Here is a 17,891-nt window from a genome sequence, read left to right as displayed (position 1 = left end):
CACAGAGCTATTTACTTGATCACAGACATTTTTGGAATACCTCTAACAGAGGGACAAACAGTAAATTTTGAAAGAAATTATTGTAAACCTCTTTCATTGTGTACAACAAGCATTACTCTAAGAGAAATGTTAGGTACTCCCAAAATTACTTCCACAGCTCTACTCTCCAATGTAGCACTGCCACATCATGGTGCTGCGTCAACGTCTGTGATAGATGTGACTTAAGTTTAAATACATGTTCTGACAAATCACCCTCAATCCGGATAAGAGTAACATTTTCTCATGTGGTACGATTAATAATTTTAGAGAAATGTTACGTATTCTTTCAAAGTGCACACTTCTTAATGTAACAATATTAGATCTAAAATTAAATGACGATCGTACATGTAGGATTTTAGATCAGTTTTTGGAAATCTCTAGTTTCAATACAGGGTCCCTCCCTATTAAGTACCTGGGTGTTCTCCGATTGCTTCTTGGTTTAAGTTGGACTGTAAGACCTCGATGCAAAAGATTGTTGCCAGAGATACAAGTTGGGCAACCAAAATTTTGGCCCATCAAGGCAAATTGCAATTCTATTTGCCATCCAAACGTTTTGTTCCTTATTGTTCATACTCCCTAAATGAGTGATTAAGCATGATGATCAAGTTTTTAGGGCATTTCTTTGGAAGTAAACAACCTTAATCATGGGGGAGTTGGGTTGCTTGGAATAGTGTGTGCCTCACAAAACAGGAAGCTTGGCTCAGGGTGAAAAATATGGGGGTTTGGAATCGAGCTGCCTAGGTTGCTGCTCAGAAAGAAAACTTGTTGCACATATGTCCCATCCATATAGGCTCTCTTGACATTACCAGAGAAAAACAATCACAAGAGGCCTGCCCTGCAAATTTAGGCTATCTTGACATCTCGCAGAAGTCGAGCAGCCATCGAGCCATATCTTCTAACTTCAAAATCATCAAGTTTCTCGTTCTGAGATTTTGTCAATAGCTCGCAGTCTTCATTGGCTACACCGACAGAATCAGCCACCTGTTCCTCATTACTTGTCCCAACATTCTCACCCTTCTTACTTATTTCAATCTCGTCACTTTTCCGATCACTCCCCTGATCCGCGTTCACTATATTCCCTTCTGGAGGCTTTAATCCCATAATGAATATTTGAATACTTGGATGTTGGAATGTCTGGTCCATCTGCATGGAATGAGTCAACGAGTGAAGTGGTAGCATTTCTTATCGCAGGACTCAAACCTGATGCATGGTTTTTGAAGCACCATATTTTGACGTATGGTGCATGATCAGATGATGCAAAAAGTAGATCCACAATCAGATGATGACCATCTGATATAGCATGTTCTCAAAATATTTCCTACTGCAAAAAGTAATGGCTAAGATTATGCGTTCTAAATCTATTAGGTATGAGACACCGATATCATGTCTTGTACTTGTAAATTAAATGTAAAAGGTATAAACTAAAGACTATGGACCAAACCATTTACAGTAGAGATTTGCATAAAACATCACACATACCTTAGCTTGTGGAACAATTTTCACATTAAAGTTTCTTTTCCACATCTGAAGCATTTGCTCATGGACACTCATAGAACGGATCTCATAACCCAGCTTCATGAAAATAATTAGAAATTAAAATAAGTGCATCAATTTCAATAATGTTTTTGAGGAAAAAATTAAAATAACAACTACCAAATACAATACCAATAGTGTAGTTTTAGGTCCTGATAATGCAGATATTGTTTGCAATAGCGGTTCCAATAGGTGCTCTGCATAAACCTTAAATCCAAAGAAGTTAGAAACTTACTGGCTCAAATGAAATAATTTTAATTAGAGTCACATCACTACAACAATAAGACAAATGGTATATGAATGAGTCCAATTAAACATAAAGGAAATGCTAAGAAACAGGCTATTTGATCAATTAGCAAACACATCCAAGATTTAATTGCTTAGTGACAGGTTGGAAGCCTTATGTAGCCCATATCAAGCAAAACTTAGAAGTAACAAATCAATTTAGTTTGGGTGACAAATGATTTTGGCAAAGTTGCCTAAATTGCAAAGCTAACACAAATAACTAGTAAGTAAGCCCTAAAAATTAGGACAGCAACGAAGGAATATTTGCTATGCTGGAGAGATCCTTGTCAATGAAAATATATATGTCCACAACTCAGAACTGTAAAACAGGAGCATTTGGTTAAATGTGTAAATAAATCCTTTATCTTCAAAACCTTTCCATACCCCTCTGGTGTAGTTCAACCTTACATAAATGTGACAGAAAAGTTACTCCTACTATCAAGCTGGATAAACTTGTGAATATTCTATTTGTCTTGTCGGAAAACACCCTCTAAATCACTAGCCATCAACATGTATCATATTGCTTAATTTCTGTTATACCAATTAAAATGCTTCACATCCCAACTGCGACCAATATTACATAAAACTGATTTTCCAACCCTACTATATCTCTTTGGCCAAAAGACAAGAAGACTAAAAAAAAGAAAAAAAAGAAAAGAGAAAAAGAGAAAGAAAGAAAGAGAGGAAAGAATCCTACTGTGTCTTCGGTATGTTGTTCTTTTGCCCCTTCAATTATTACTTACAGATTGAAAACCCTCCAAAAAAAGAGTTGAATATTTTACTGCCCTCATTCTCTGAGACCTCCAACATTCTAAGGGAATGATTGAGGCACCAGAAAACTTAATCTAGATCAAGAACTTGCATCCTAGAGGCCACAAACATGATTGTCATCCCTCGGTAATGTCTCATCTAACATTGAGCTTTTCCCAAAAGATCAGAGTACTATTGCATTTGTATGATGCAGGACAGAGAGCCACTACACAAGCTAGCAACACCTTCCTTTTCTTTTTTTTCTTTTCTTTTTCAGTAAAAGAGGCTATAGTGCGGTGCAAAGCTAAAGTCTCCAAACTGTCAAACACAAGTGCATGGGTCTAATTTTCTGTTCATGCAAAAACGTTTAAGGTTAAGTGCGTATTCCGATACCTGCTCTCAGAATATTACTTTTGCAGGACTAAAACTTGGTAATGGACTCTTTTTTAAAGTACAGAAGAAAGCACGCACTTCATTCCACTCAAAGAATATCAAGCACATAGGCAGCAAACAGCAATCGCAACACCAAGTTTGATCAAGAAAAGTCCCAATTTCACAGATATGTTTGTGTTACCAAAATATAGATATGATACATATGAAACAATAATTAAAAAATTTATTCATTTCCTAATATGGAACCACCGATAAGGGAGATGACATGGTTCTTTTTCTTTTTTATCCGTGCAAAAAATGTCTAACATTTAATAAACTTACAACGTCAGTGCCAATGATATAGTCAAACGGTGGACCAACAGCCATAATATGATCCTTGTTTCCCCAGTCTAACTCTTCAACCTTAATCGAACCAAATGAATCTACAAAGAACATAAAGTTTCAGTTACGTTTCAAGTAGTACCATTAAAACTCTCTAAAATAATCACTGGGTAGTTCTAAGTGCGGTCCTCTAATCCTCTATTGACAGCCAAACAATTCTAAAAGTGGTTATAGTTATCATTGCTCCGTTCATAGTGCAAAATATAGTCAAACTCAATGTAACAGCTTAGCACAGACATTGGCACTTCGAATGAGCATCAAAAGGACATTATACTGAAACTGCAATATGCATAAGCAATTAATTTGCTTAAATGTTACAGAGCTCACCAGAACCAGGATTCATCTGCAAGATCCTTGAAGTATTACGTTCAACATTCCTCATCAGCAATGGCAAAACTTCAGTTTGGTCCGTTGCCACTACATCACATCCCAGTAAAGCCATGCCTGAAAAGAGCAGTCCAGGTCAGGCAAAGCAGCACCCTACATTATAAAGCAGGACGGCCTAGATCCTGTTCAAGCAGAAAAAAGTGCACAACCACTGTATAGATTAATTCTACAAAAAAACCAAGAGAAAAATAGAAACTCACCAAAGCCAGCTACTCCACAACCTGCTCCTAGTTCAATAACACGTTTTCCTTTCAGTTTAGATTGGCAAAATCTTCCCTTTCTACAATTTTTCTCCTGAAAAAAAAGAAAAGAAAAAGAAAAGGGTCTTTAGACATTCAAACATACAAATGTGCATAAAAATGCAAAGTAGGATTATAATGCATGATCTTTGAAGAAACTGAATCCAACAGACAAACTAAAAATTAATTCCTAACTCCCACTAAGCTTGAAAAGAGGCCTAATATCATAGAACCTCATCTCCACATAAAAAGAGTCTCCTCTATCAGCAACACTGATGTAGGACAGATTAATAGAATAAATAACACAAGAATTTAAGAAGAAAAAGACACAGAAATAGAGGGGAAGAAGCTCGGAGAGAAAGGAAGAAGAAGCCGAGAGAGAGGGAAAATAGGGAGAAGACAATAGCGGCGCACGCTTAATTTTTCATTCATCATCAACTGTCCATTACAATAGAATATTATGCTTAAATAGACTCATAGACTAAATCCTAACCCTAACCTTAACCCTAATGTAACTAAGGGCCAAGCCCATTATTAAACTACAAATAACTTAAACTTTGGATCAAGCCCTAATTAAATAGAATAAAACTAATAATTTAAATAAAACTAAAGGTCCAATGTATTCCGCATCAAACACGAGGCTGCTTAAGGGGGAATGGGCTTCCCCTTTTAAATAAATGTAATATTTAATTGTAGTTAATCCTTAGGAAGCAAAGAATAACACTTGATGTAGTACAGCATCAAGGACCAAACACTATTGAAAACTTTTTAACGAAGTAACCATGACAAAAAGTATATTCCATTAGACAGATCAGTACACTTGTCATCAGATTCTATGGTAATTTAGCCCTTGTGGGTTAGCTGTGATTGCTCCTATGTATACTTCCTGTGTACTTAGGGGTGCCTTTCACCTTTTTTCTTTAATAAAATTTTTGCTTACTTGTCAAAAAAAAAAAAGATTCTATAGCAATTTGCTCCAAATCATTAAGCAGGGGCTCATGTGAGAATCACTTTAAGGCTTTATAATCTTTTAGCAACCTTGTCACCTTGTCTTTTCCCTAGATTAAGGAAAAATAAAAATAAAAAATTAAACATGATCAATGATTGAAGTTGCCCATACTGCACACAACTTGATTTACTCGGCAAAGTTTAATCCCACCCACGTAAAGTCGCCCATATAAATTTAAGAAAGAGATCATATATGAACCTCTAATGAGTTAGAAACATGTGCAAGAAAAAGTAGCAGAAACGTTTCAAGATCATACAAAGGGATAATAAACTGTACCAGAAATTTGACAAACACAAGTGATGCATCCCAAACTGTAGTTCCTAAATGCTTGGAATTGGGATCCTACCACAATGATAACAAGCTATGTCAGTGTTACAGAAGTTATTAAGAGATATACAAGAGGATCAACATAAAGAAATGCTAATAGATGTGTACAAAAATTGATGTTCCTAAAGCGACCATGTCTTTTATATTTAGTAACTGAAGCAACAAAAATTGGAAAAGGTCTGTAGTAATTATTATTGACAAACATGTATGTAACCATGATTTCAACCAGAATTCCAAATAAGCAACAGTTTTTCTCTCTAGCAAAAATATATTCAGCAAAATGAAAATTCTTCACTCTATTGTTCACATATACTGAATTGACTAGTTCTTCATGCTTGCAAACAGTAGGAAAATGCCTACTTGATGCACCATAGTGTGTGGGAAGCAGAATCTGCGAACATTAGACTAACAATTCTACAAAAGCCTAGAAATCTTCTGGGATTATATGAAAATAGGGGAAAACTCTTATCAAGAGTAATCTTAATGATAAAAACTTAATAACAACACTAATGGTCAGAAAACCGGCTTTATTATGCTTCAATAGGTTTAGGATTTCAACCTTAAAGTAAAATTGCAAAATTAACCTTAATTAAAAATAAAGGCATCTAGCTTGAGCCAATGCCGTGCTAGTGTCGTGCAAGATTTCTGTCTCATGATTAGTTGCATTCTCGCTTGAGCTAGGATCGGCTGAACATCACGAGAACTTTCTGTTTGCCATTGGTAACATCTCACTCGAGCAACTCTCGGGCAAAGATCGTGCGAGAGTCCCGCCGCCACCTTGTTCGAGCCAGAGTCACGCGTGGTTTTTGCCTCCTGCATAATTGCATGTCCACACTTCAAAAGCTCTCCTCTTTGCTCAAAGTCCTGCATGAAGCCACGTGTAATCTAGACTACATCATCCTCCTCGGGTTGGAGAGAATTCACCCTCAAATTTGCTTTGTCATCTGATGAATCGCCATGGGAAGGGACCAGATCTCTTGTAGCTTTATGAGACATCTGAATCTGAATAACTAAACCCTCTGCCTTTCTATCCATTCTCTGAATTGTCTCTAATCAGTTTTGATTCTTTACATTCCATCTCCAATCCATCAAGAGTTCGCACAATTCAACACTTAATGTTCTTTGTATCCTCAAGCTGATGTTCTGTTTCTAAAAGCTCTATTGTCCTCTGTACTAAAAAATCCTTTCCAATGGAAATTTGATTGCATGTATGATCATTTAATTCATTTGCTTCATTCAGCTCCCTCTCCAACTTCTCTACTGACTTCAACATCTCATCCACAAATTCTCTTCTTGCTAAGAGATTTTTACCTTCCCCCTTAGAGGGTTTGGGCTCAACCTCCTTGCTCGGTTGGAGTACTATATTGACATTTTCAAATAAAAAACTGTAAGTATTATTCTTCCCATCATGCTAAGTAGCTCTATCATACTGTCATGGCCTACCCAACAGAAAGTGACAAGCATCCATAGCAAATATCACACTACATGCTATTCCTATATTTAGACCCAATAGAAAAGGACACCAAGCAATGTTTAGAGATAGTTACTTCATTTCCTTTCTTGATCCCAGCCAACTTGTAGGGACCAGGGTATTTCTCCATCTCCAACCCCAATTTTTGAATCTATTCAGCAATTATCTCAAAACTCCCTATATCAATCACAAGTCTACATAACTTACCCCCAATAACACAAGTGGACTGAAAAGTATTATTGTAACCAGTCCTCCCCCTCAGACTTATGGGGTGTAAAGCACACTGTCCTCACTACTAACAAAGGATACTCATCTCCCTGGACATACTACTCACATTCTCCGCCAACATCATATGTAAGCCCTTGTTCAATGTCAACTAGATTAACATCCACAGGCTCTGCGAAGTCAATAAATAACTCCTTACCACAGCTGTCACACTTCCTACAACCAGCCATCTTATGACCCGCTTCACCACATTGGGAACACCATGGTGGGGCGTTTGTCGAAGCTGCCTTATTAGGCTGCGCATTCGCTTGACCTCTATTTTGTGCAAGTGGCAGAACCATATCACTACTAGGGTGTGTGGAGTTTGCGTGACTACTACCACCATTGTTTTCCCCTACTACACCCAAAGACTTCCTGGCAAGGTCTTCTCTAAGTGCAAGGCCTTTTGATGGGCTTCAGATACATTAACAGGATTAAATAAATTCAAAAAATCTTGAAACTATTGTCTCATACCTCCTATGTAACTTGAAACTAGCTCATCATCTGATTTAGCAAGATCAATGTGTACCACAAGCCTATAAAACTCCGTAGTGTAGTCATCCACAGAGCGTGTCCCCTGTCGAAGATTCTAGAGCTACTAGTACATTGTCCTCGTGTAGTTGTCAGACAAGAGCGCCGCTCTCATATGCTTCAATAGTTTCTCCCAACTTTTGATCTTTGACTTGCCTTGACAGACTCTGCTTTGCTTCAACTGCTGCCACAACCCCAGTGTATTGCCCTCAGAACTTGGTAGCCACCAAGGGAACTCGCCTATCATCGGGTACCTCCTTGAAATCCAAGATCCCCATAGCGGCAACCAAATTTAGGAATTCTGTGGGCTATAAACAACCTTGGAACTCCAGTATGTCAAGCTTGAAACCCACCTCCCACTGGCTAGCATTGTTGGGCATCAAGGGATGCTTCATCCTTGCTCGACACTCAACAAATGATTAATGGGCTCTCCACCGACGCTATCCTCATCATGCTCCTTTGCAAAATGTAGATTTGATTGATGGCGACGCCAATTAGCAACAGCTAAGGCGGCAAGCTGATCAGTCAATGCATTAAATCGATCACCAAACTGGTCAAATCGTTAGTTAATTTTTCACCAAACGTGCCTCTAGATGCTCATCACATTCATAAACATAGCCAATAGTTGCATGTCTTTCTCCACATCCTCCTCTTCGCGCCATGCTAGGAAAATAACCAGGCTCTAATACCAACTGATGCAGCATAGCTTATGGGAAGCAGAATCTGCATAAACTAGACTACCAACTCTTCAATAAAAGCCTAGAAATCTTCTAGGATTACAGGAAAATAGAGAAAACTCTTTCCAAGAGTATTCTTATTGATAAAAGCTGAATAACAACACTAATAATTGGCCAAACTGGCCTTATTATGCTTAAATAGGTTTAGGTTTCAATCCTAAAAGTAGAATTACAAAATTATCCTTTATTAAAAATAAATGCATCTCGCTTGAGACAACATTGCGCAACACTCACAACATTGCGCAACACTCACGTGAGATTTCTATCCCACGATTACTCGCATTTTTCGCTTGAGCCAGGATCGAGCAAACATCGCGCTAACTTTCTGTCATCTGTAGCATCTCACTCAAGCAACTGTTGGGCGAAGATCGTGCAAACGTCCTACTGCTTCTCGCTCTAGCAATTGTCAAGTGAGAGTCACTTGAGGTTTCTGCCTCATGCAGAATCGCATGTCCATACTTAACCGCTCTCCTCTTAGCTCAAGGGCCTCCATGAAGCCACATGTAATCTAGACTACATCATTACGTTAGAATCTCTCCTTACAAGACAAATTAACAAAGGGGGATTATTCTCTCTACCAAGACAAGTCATCCATCATGTGGTGAATTGGTAACATTTCTTTAAAGATGTGTAATTCAATTTTCAACAGGCAAAAAATTGCAGTAACCAACAAATTGCAAAAAAAAAAAAAAAAAAAAAAAGTAAAGGAAAAAAGTCTGCACATCAAATAACTGCAGAAAATAAGGCATACCTGAGAAAATTGCAATTCATGGCCTAAAATCTCGAGAGTCATTGAAAAAGTACTTGGAGAATTTAACCTAACAAAGAAAATTGTATAATATAAAAACAATTTTTTGAAGAAATGCATGATTGGAGACATTAAACAAAAAATACAACATCAACCACGTATTGTCACATGAGTTCATAACTATCCACAAATTTTTTTTGATAAGTAGTTCTAACTATCCACAAAATAAGTTACATGTGTAAACACAGTATCAATAATCGCTAGATTACCACTTAGAAGTTAGAAGTAGTACATGTAGCTGTATCTCATCATTTTTTTTTATTTTTTTTAATAGATAATCAGAGAAATTTTATAAAAAGCATAGGCGCCCCTAAGCATACAGGAAGTATATAAAAAAACACAAAAACAAAAAAGGCAAAGAAACAAGTAAAAAACCTGCATAGACCCAACCACAACAGAAATCCCAAAACACCCCAGCAAAAACCCTTTGCAACATTACATCAAAGCAAAGGCCTCTTGCTTTTGCCCCAAGTAGAACCAAGACTTCTAGCATCATAATTGATATCGCACTCAAGGTTATGTAGTTCTCTATTCCCTTTAATCTTAGGAGTAAAAACTGGGACCTCAAGACGTTGCCCTTCAACCACTTAAGACATAACATCCAAAAAACCCTTCTCGTTCCCCTTAAAGGAAATCCCCATAGCTTGAAGGCACAATGTAGCATCGAATGCTACCTCGGGAGAACCAACAGCCTCTTCAGAATCACCTCTCCTCGAAGATCCTCCCACCTCAATTGGCGGGGAAGATACACTGCACAGAAGAAGGAACCCACGCCTAACAAAGCTAACCGATGGCTCCCAAACGGGCCACGGTCTCCATAGAAGGCAAAGAATGAGGACCCAACAAAGAAGGAGAGGCGGTGAATGCCGCCAAAGACTCAGCAATAAAACGCTTATTAAGCTAGGCATCCATCCGCTTCCGAGAAAACCTCAACACCGACTTAGACTCCGACAGAAAGATAGGCGTGCTTGACTTTGACATCACAGGAAGTGAGAACCAAAGCCGTTCACCCAATGCTGCCGCCCCCAAAAACTCCTACCCAACAACTGCGAAGCCTGGCACCAAAGCAAACTCCTCAATACTCGGTTCTTGCTTAGAAAGAGCTGGACCAAAGACTTGCACAGAAGGGATAGAAGTGTTGGGGAAAGAAAGCGCAGAGACGTGTGTAGAAGGGAAAGAAGAGGCACGCACAGACACTGCCGGAGCAAAAGAATCCCACCCAGAAAACACTGGAACAAATTCTGGTCCAGAGTACTACTGAACTGGACCAAAGAGGGAACCTGGAATCGCTGATGGAAACCGCAAACTTGGAAACGTTTCTGGGACCGTGAACTGCCCAACAACCGCACCATAACCCAACGAAGGCTCAGTACTCGTAACCATAGAAGCATCCATGACCGCCGAAGATGTCGCCTACGGAGAGACGAGAGAAATCTGATCAACCCCCAAACTTGGACTCGCACCCAGACCCAAGACCCACCCCGCATCCGCACCGGAATCCAACGAGGGCTCAGGACCCGAATCCACGGCAAACGCAACGGGCCCAAAAACCCGGTCAGGACCTATGACCCTCTTGGCATTGGGCTTAAGCACCAACCGACTGAACCCAACCCGAAACCAGAAACCTTTGAGAGCAGCCTTATACCTCTTAATCACCCGGCCACCACAAAATTACCCACCTTACACTTAAGCCCAAAAGAGGCCTTAAAGCCCAGTCTCCGAAAACCCAATATAAAGCCTTGGAGAAGCGTCCAAACAGCTTGAGACTCACCTTGCACCGAAGCGTCGACCTCAACCTATGCATCCCTAGACATGATGCAAGCCAAGCTACCTCTGAAGTCTCGAAAACTGGAACAATCATCGACACGAAGATTCTTACTCAAAGGACCAAGCGTTTGGAATTCCAGAGCGAAGCAATCCACTGCTTGCCGAACGACCTCCATCTCCATACCCAGCGGATGAAGCTTCTTCAACTCGCACCATTCCACCACCTGTTGTGCGTCTTCAACTTCTGCCGCACCCCGTGAACCCGATGTCTGAACTAGAGGCCAACCACCCATGACAGAGATGGTTGATGCCGAGTACACCACCTCCGCAAACGATGGAGATCCTACTTCCTTTCCCAACTTTTTCTCTGCCAGAGGAACACCAGAAGACCGAGACCCATACATGGCTTCAAGAAAGGCTAGATCTTTGTTCAGCTCCCTAGAAACACGGCTCCAACCCCACCCATCACAGCCTTCAGGAAATAGAATCGTCCCTCTCTGGCCACCCACGGCGTAAAAAACCGCTACCTCCAAGAACTGACTGGACCTATTCTCACCTCTCCGAACGATGGTCGCCTTGGACCCCTCCTAAAAGATTTGACGAAATCCTCGATCCCAAGATTTCTCAACACCTATTCCACCATCGACAACAGTGCATCTTGTCCCCAAAAGAGCAACCCCTGAGAACCCTTTCCTCTTCTCCTCCACCCAAAGCTCTGCTAATTTCACCATCGAAAAACAGAAGAATTTAGCCTCCACAAAGAACTGGCTCTCCATCCCCAACCGCAAACGGCAGCCCCCTACAGGGAACACATCGGACACGCCACCACGCTCCACTCACAAGTCCGTTCTTGACGAGTCTTAGCAATATCTCATCATTTTAAGAAGTGCAATATAAAATTCAATTCATTTTTAACAAAAATATGATTTAAAGACATGGACAGGAATGTGGCGATCCAACATGGAGAATGGAATTCAAACCCAAGGCCCCAAAATAGGGGAGCGGCTCACCCCCAATTTAAATATCTCCCATTTCCTCCCATTTGACCATGGATTTAAGACACTTCAATACATTCAAAATCTAACTGTACATAGAAAAAAGGCATTTATAATAGATTTCTAACCATCAAATGCCGTTAAACAATGCCGTCAACACTATGTAGTGTCTTCTCCTATGACGCCATCTCCTTCTTCCCCATGTTCACCTCCTCTCAACCAAAAACCACTTCCAAATCCTTGAGAGCAAATCAGAGGCCGGACATCCTTCCATTTGTACTGGGTTTTGCTCAAAATATTTCTCACTCTCTATTTAATTTGTGAAAGAGATTTTGAGAAATGTTTAGAGCAAAATGCAGTCCTTGGCCAAGCATGCTATGATGGAGATGATGAAGGCTGAGAAGAAGCTAGATCTACAATCCTTTACTCTTTTTTTTTCTTCTTCTTTTCTGTGGTTTTCTAATTTGGGTTTGTATGTGAAAGATTGGATCCACTCGATCCGAGTGATGTTTGCCCGTTTGTGGTAGAAAAAAAATGAAACAATTTCTTGAAATGCTATGTATAAGATGTTTGATAAAATGTTTCTTTGATGCACAATCCCTTTCTCTTTCTCTCTATCTCTCTCTATGGCTCCCTTTCATATTTCCTGTATTTTTTCATGAGCACTAGTTTGCTCATGAGAAACCTCGAAACTCCAATTTGTGCATTGCAACTTTTTTGGTGCGCACACACACACACACACACACACATAGTTGCGGATAATTTAGAGTTTTTGGGCAGTTACAACCAGTAGAATTTGAGCTTTACTAGGGAGGCTCACGATTGGGAGGTGGACGATTTTGCTTCTTTCTTCCAGGCTTTGCACTCAGTCAAAGTGAGAAGAAGCAGCGAAGATAAGATGTGGTGGGTCTTCTTCAAAAAAGGTTTGTTCAAGGTCAAGTCCTTCTACTCCTTGGCTTGCTTTGGGGGTAGTCGCTTTCCATGGAAAAGTGTGTGGCGCACTCAGGCTCCTTCAAGGGCTGCCTTTTTTGCATGGTTTACGGCTCGTGGCAAAATCCTTACCCTAAACAACCTTAGGAAGCGGTATGTTATCGTGATAAACAGATGCTATGTGTAAGAAGACTGGGGAGTCTGTGGATCATCTTCTTCACTGGGATGTGGCTTCTACTTTGTGGAGTTCTCTCTTCAGTCGTTTTGAGTTGTCTTAGATTATGCCCAGACAAGTTATCGACTTGCTTGCTTGTTGGTGGTCCTCTGAAAGACCAAGGAGCGATGCGGTTTGGAAAATGGCGCCTATTTGCCTCTTTTGGTGCTTATGGAGGGAAATAAACAATAGGTGCTTTGAGAATTTGGAAAGTACCTTAGACGAGATTCTTTCTTTGTTCTACCTTACATTGTACTTTTGGACTATGGCTTATGTCCACCCTTTGTCTTTTAATTTTGCTGTCTTTCTCGCTCGCTTTTCTCTTTTTACGTATGTGTTTCCTTTGTATACTCTCAGTGTACTAAGGGGCACCTTACGCTTTTTTAATAAGATCGGTTTCTTACTTATCAATATATATATATATGTAAGTAATTGGCCCCAAGGAGAGGGGGAGGTTCAAATTAGTGGCCTCTGCTTTATGAGACGTAGTCTCCAGCCGATTGAACTAGTAACTTTTTTGGTGCTTACTAATTTATGCTTCCTGGAGAACTTGTACTATTAGTTTTTCTTTGCTCAGTTGTTTATCCAATACACTATCAATCAAATCAATTGTCTTGTGATCTTGATATTGCATGTATTTCCTTTTATGCATCAATTTTTTTTTTCCTCTGTTTCCTCTCTATGGATACCTTTCCTCGGTTGAACATTGAAAATATTATGTAAAATGGAAACTACTCATCTGTATACTTCTGGGTTTTACCTTTGTGTTTGGAAGCCAAAAAAAAAAAAGCCGAGAAACTGTTCTTTGTTCCCTCAATTATTTTCTTCACTTTATTACTTGAGGAAGCAAGACTGTATTATCTACCTATTCAAGAAAACAGATTATTTTCTGCTATACTCTCTTAAATTTTCATTGAGTTTTCTCCCGTTGTTTTGAGCATAAATTAGATTATTTTCTCCTATTCAGATTCTGGATTTGTGTAAATCTGGATAGCTATATGAAGTTTGTGCATCAATGAGAGATGGCAGAAGAGACTACTTACGTTGACAGCATTTCTTAACAAATTCTTTGGACTTAGAACTCTATTAAAAACATGTCTTTTTTCTGCACGGTTGAATTTCACGTGTTGAGGGGTTTCAAATCCGTGGTCAAATGGAGGAAATCGGAGATATTTAAATTGGAGGTGAGCTGCTCACCCATAATACGGACAAAAGACGCAGCTGAATACATGTTGAATTTGATTTTCTAAATACAACAAATCCTTTTAATAAGAAATTGGTTCTTTGTAAAAGAAAAAAGTCAAGAGCCTCTAATAAGATATATAGGATCTTGACCAGATATATTGATATTGAGATATAAAGCATTTTCCACATCCATTTAAATGAAAAAGGTCACACTACATTTTTAAAGTCAGGTTGGTTAGTTCCAGTCTAGTTGATTAGATAATTTCAGGGGAACATGTCAATTCCAACGATTACTTACATGGTCAGACTTAAATGTATGATAAATGGTTTTAGAGCAAGCAATCTAGGAGAAAATGTCCAAGTAATTCATCCTTCAAATTTGCGAAGCAGTTTTTCATCATAAATCCTACATGTAAGAAGCAAAAAGCTCTAGTGCATGTGATTTTTAACATAAATATTTAACACAGAGACAGAGTAAGAATCTAACAACAGTTGAATTGCTGTAGAACTATAAACGATATGCATCTATTTTTAATGAAATCAGATTTAAGAAATCTCAGGCAGAAAATTGGAGTAAATCGTTGAATAACATCAGAAAGTAATGAACAATTAGATTTATAGGAACTGTTGCCCCACATTTTTTTTTTGGGGAGAGAGAGAGAGAGAGAGAGAGAGAGAGAGAGAGTGACAAAGTAAATAATCTTTTAAAGCACATAAATTATTAATTGCAACGTAATCATAGAATTTGGTTACAACTTGACTATGAGCAAGTTGAAAATATTCTCTTTTAAAAATCACTAACTAAAAACAAAAGATGTAAAACACCTGTCAGGCTCCATTTGATTGCAGTTCCTGAAGCAAAGTGAAAGCTTTATACCGGGCTTGATTCAAGAAGCCTTAAATCCCAGCTAAAGTAACATCTTGATTTGAGCTCATTTACTGCAATATAAGTAGAGAGTGAGAGAGAGAGATGTTGGGGGGAGGTTAATTAAGGTAGAGTAATTAACCTATACTCAGTGATACTGCAAGGTCTAATGTTGTGAATAGAAGTTCTATGCTCAGTGATACTGCCCATACTTGGAGTATAAAGATGCAGTATCCAGACTTTGTGCTCATCTCATTCCAATTGTTGTCAGGATTTTTGCTTTGAGTATATATGTAATACTACCTTTGGCTTTAGCTTTCTAGTCTTCCATTTGTAGCAATAAATTTGTTTTCCTAAGAAAAGTAACCCTCAAAACAAATGTATATGCATGTGCAAGTGTGTACAACACAAATAGATGAGTCAAAACAATAAAGAATGCTACAACCTTAACATGGAAGACTAAACATAACATGAGCATAAAAAGCTACTTCTCCACAGATACCACAAAATGGAGTAGAAACTTGAAAATTCAATGCATTGCTACATCACTTCCAACTTGGCACAACATTTAGCACTCAAGATTTGCACCATTTTTGCTAACATCCCGGACACATGATCATGCATGCACAATCACACAAAAACATGCATATCCACATAAAGAGATGCTTACAGCTAAAGGAAAGTTGGCATACAACATTCTCTACAGCTTTTTCAGAGTACAAAAGAAGCAGGTACTTTGCCGTTAATTTTGAAGGCTCTAGCAGTGGCAAAGGCAAGAGGGCTCTGTCAGCATTCTGAGGTTTGGCTTATGTTGTCAAGGGTGTCTTCTTGTAGTTTTTGGTGTGGGGTTGTTTTGGGCTTTTGTGGGTCGTTGTTTCCATTTTGTTTTCTTTTTCTAGGTGTTCCTTTTGTATACTTTCTGTATACTTAAGGGCGCCTAACGCTTTTAATACTTACTACAAAAAAAGAAAAAAAAAGCAGGTACTTTGCTCGCATTGCAAGTTGTACTTTACTTGGGCGATTCTTTGTTGACCCTTGAGCTTATTACCATGACTAACACAATCCAACACCAATTTCCAACATCAGTGATTTTTTCCTTTTTCACTCTGCAGCGCACTTCTATCTTCAAGAAAAATTTTAAAGAACTAATCCTTATCCACACAGTGAAAATAAGGAAAGACATGGCTTTGCATCATTCTTGTCCTATAATGTATTACATTCAAAAATCTAAGAATACTCTATAACCACATAAAAGTCAAAAATTGCATTCGTCAATCATTTATAAAAAAAAAAAAAAAACAGGTGCTGCGCACACAATGTTACGGATCACAGAATATACTGCAATTTTTATTCATGATCCAACACAAGGCCCGCACCAGTGCATCATACCCCGCCTCCTCCAGAAATATTACCCATACGATAGAAACAAACTTGCAGAAGCCAAATTAACAACGAAAACATAGTGTACAAGAAAAAAGAGACCCACAAAAACGGAAAAAAGTTGACGACGAAGAGCTTTACCAGCTAATCTGCAAATGCGCTAACCCTCTGAACTCCATTTTTATGAGCTAATCTGCAAATGAGCTTTGCGAGAAATAGTCGGTACTCTCGAAAATTAAGAATTCTTTTCTTTTCTTTTCTAAGAACTATGAGTAAGGGAAAGTACTTGTTCGTCTGTTGTCGGGTCTGATCTCCTTTGCCCGGTGAGTCGGGCCAGTGGGTAGTTTGCACCAGTTTCTGGTGTATGGTTTTTTTTTTTTTAACATGTCATCACGAGGAAGTAGAATTGGAACTAGTGATATCCACTTCATTTTCCAGCCAATTGAACTACTGCTGAACTGTTTTTGGTGGATGTTGGTTTGGCGTTTGGTTATATAAAGATTTCTTTCAATTTTTTTTTTTTTTTTGAGAGAAGATATGTTTAGGATATTGGATAGAGTAAGGTTAAATATCATCATTTTATTCACTTTTTATTTCAAAATTAACGTAGTGTTTAAAATTATCATTCAATTAGAGATGGATTACATTTTTAATGATAATTTTAAAAATCACATCAACTTTTAAAATTTAATATAATTTAAAAACCACGCCAATTTTAAAAAAATAAAAATAAAACAATAATATTGAGCATTACTATGTATGATATGCTTCTTAAATTATTCGAAAATATTTTTGTGTTTTTAAAAAATTAAAATACACTTTTCTCTAAGAATTTGATAAATTATTTAATTTTCATAACACAACAAACCTCTAAAAACTTTTTTCACGCATTTTTATCAGAATATTTTAAAAAATATACATATACTTATTTTTTGTAAGGGTCGAGACTAACTTAGTACTTTTAAAAAAAAAAAAAAGAGGAGGTCGTACAAAGGAGAGACATGGTTGCACATCTACCCAACGACATTTGTGTCGTCCGCGCGAGCACCCAACAGGACAGATGAGGTTGTGTGGTCACCCCATCAGGTTAGAGGTGGTCACGCGGCCAACCCAATAGAATAAAACAGTCATCATCCTTCCTCCTTTGGGGTGACTGTGCGACCTTCTTCATATTTTTTTAATTTTTAATTTTATTTTTTTATAAATGAGACGTTATGCTCCACTCATGAAAAAATAAGCATGTGTTTTCTCAAAATAAATATATTTCAGTTTTATTTCTTTGGAAACACAAATTTATTTCAAAAGGTTTACTAAACAATTTTCTTCAATGGGCTTCACAAAAAATACTCTTCAAATGTGGATCACATTCAAAATACTTATTGACTTTTAGTCACATCAAAA

At 38.3% G+C, this 17,891-nt stretch overlaps 1 protein-coding gene across 4 annotated transcripts; it reads right to left on the bottom strand.

The window, feature by feature from the left end:
* Positions 1 to 323: 323 nt before the first annotated feature.
* On the bottom strand, positions 324 to 16,855 carry LOC133878662 (uncharacterized). 4 transcript variants are annotated; one of them, XM_062317239.1, is made up of 11 exons: positions 16,777 to 16,855; positions 16,632 to 16,683; positions 15,071 to 15,184; positions 9,098 to 9,164; positions 5,293 to 5,358; positions 3,969 to 4,062; positions 3,709 to 3,825; positions 3,322 to 3,422; positions 1,705 to 1,779; positions 1,519 to 1,611; positions 324 to 1,182 (listed from the first exon to the last, which is right to left on the bottom strand). In XM_062317239.1, the coding sequence occupies exons 3-11, from the start codon at positions 15,082 to 15,084 to the stop codon at positions 883 to 885; spliced, it is 927 nt and encodes a 308-aa protein (XP_062173223.1). In that variant the 5' UTR covers positions 15,085 to 15,184; positions 16,632 to 16,683; positions 16,777 to 16,855; the 3' UTR covers positions 324 to 882. The 4 variants fall into 4 exon arrangements, with proteins under 4 accessions (XP_062173223.1, XP_062173221.1, XP_062173224.1 ...); XM_062317237.1 differs by having other exon boundaries at positions 16,632 to 16,694; positions 16,777 to 16,794; XM_062317240.1 differs by lacking the exon at positions 16,777 to 16,855 and adding an exon at positions 15,253 to 15,463 and having other exon boundaries at positions 16,632 to 16,739.
* Positions 16,856 to 17,891: the final 1,036 nt, after the last annotated feature.

This window comes from Alnus glutinosa, chromosome 9, assembly GCF_958979055.1.
Source record: "Alnus glutinosa chromosome 9, dhAlnGlut1.1, whole genome shotgun sequence".
Classification (NCBI taxonomy): Eukaryota; Viridiplantae; Streptophyta; class Magnoliopsida; order Fagales; family Betulaceae; genus Alnus; species Alnus glutinosa.
Note: the sequence above shows the minus strand (reverse complement) of the source record. Positions and strands in the feature narration are given on the sequence as shown.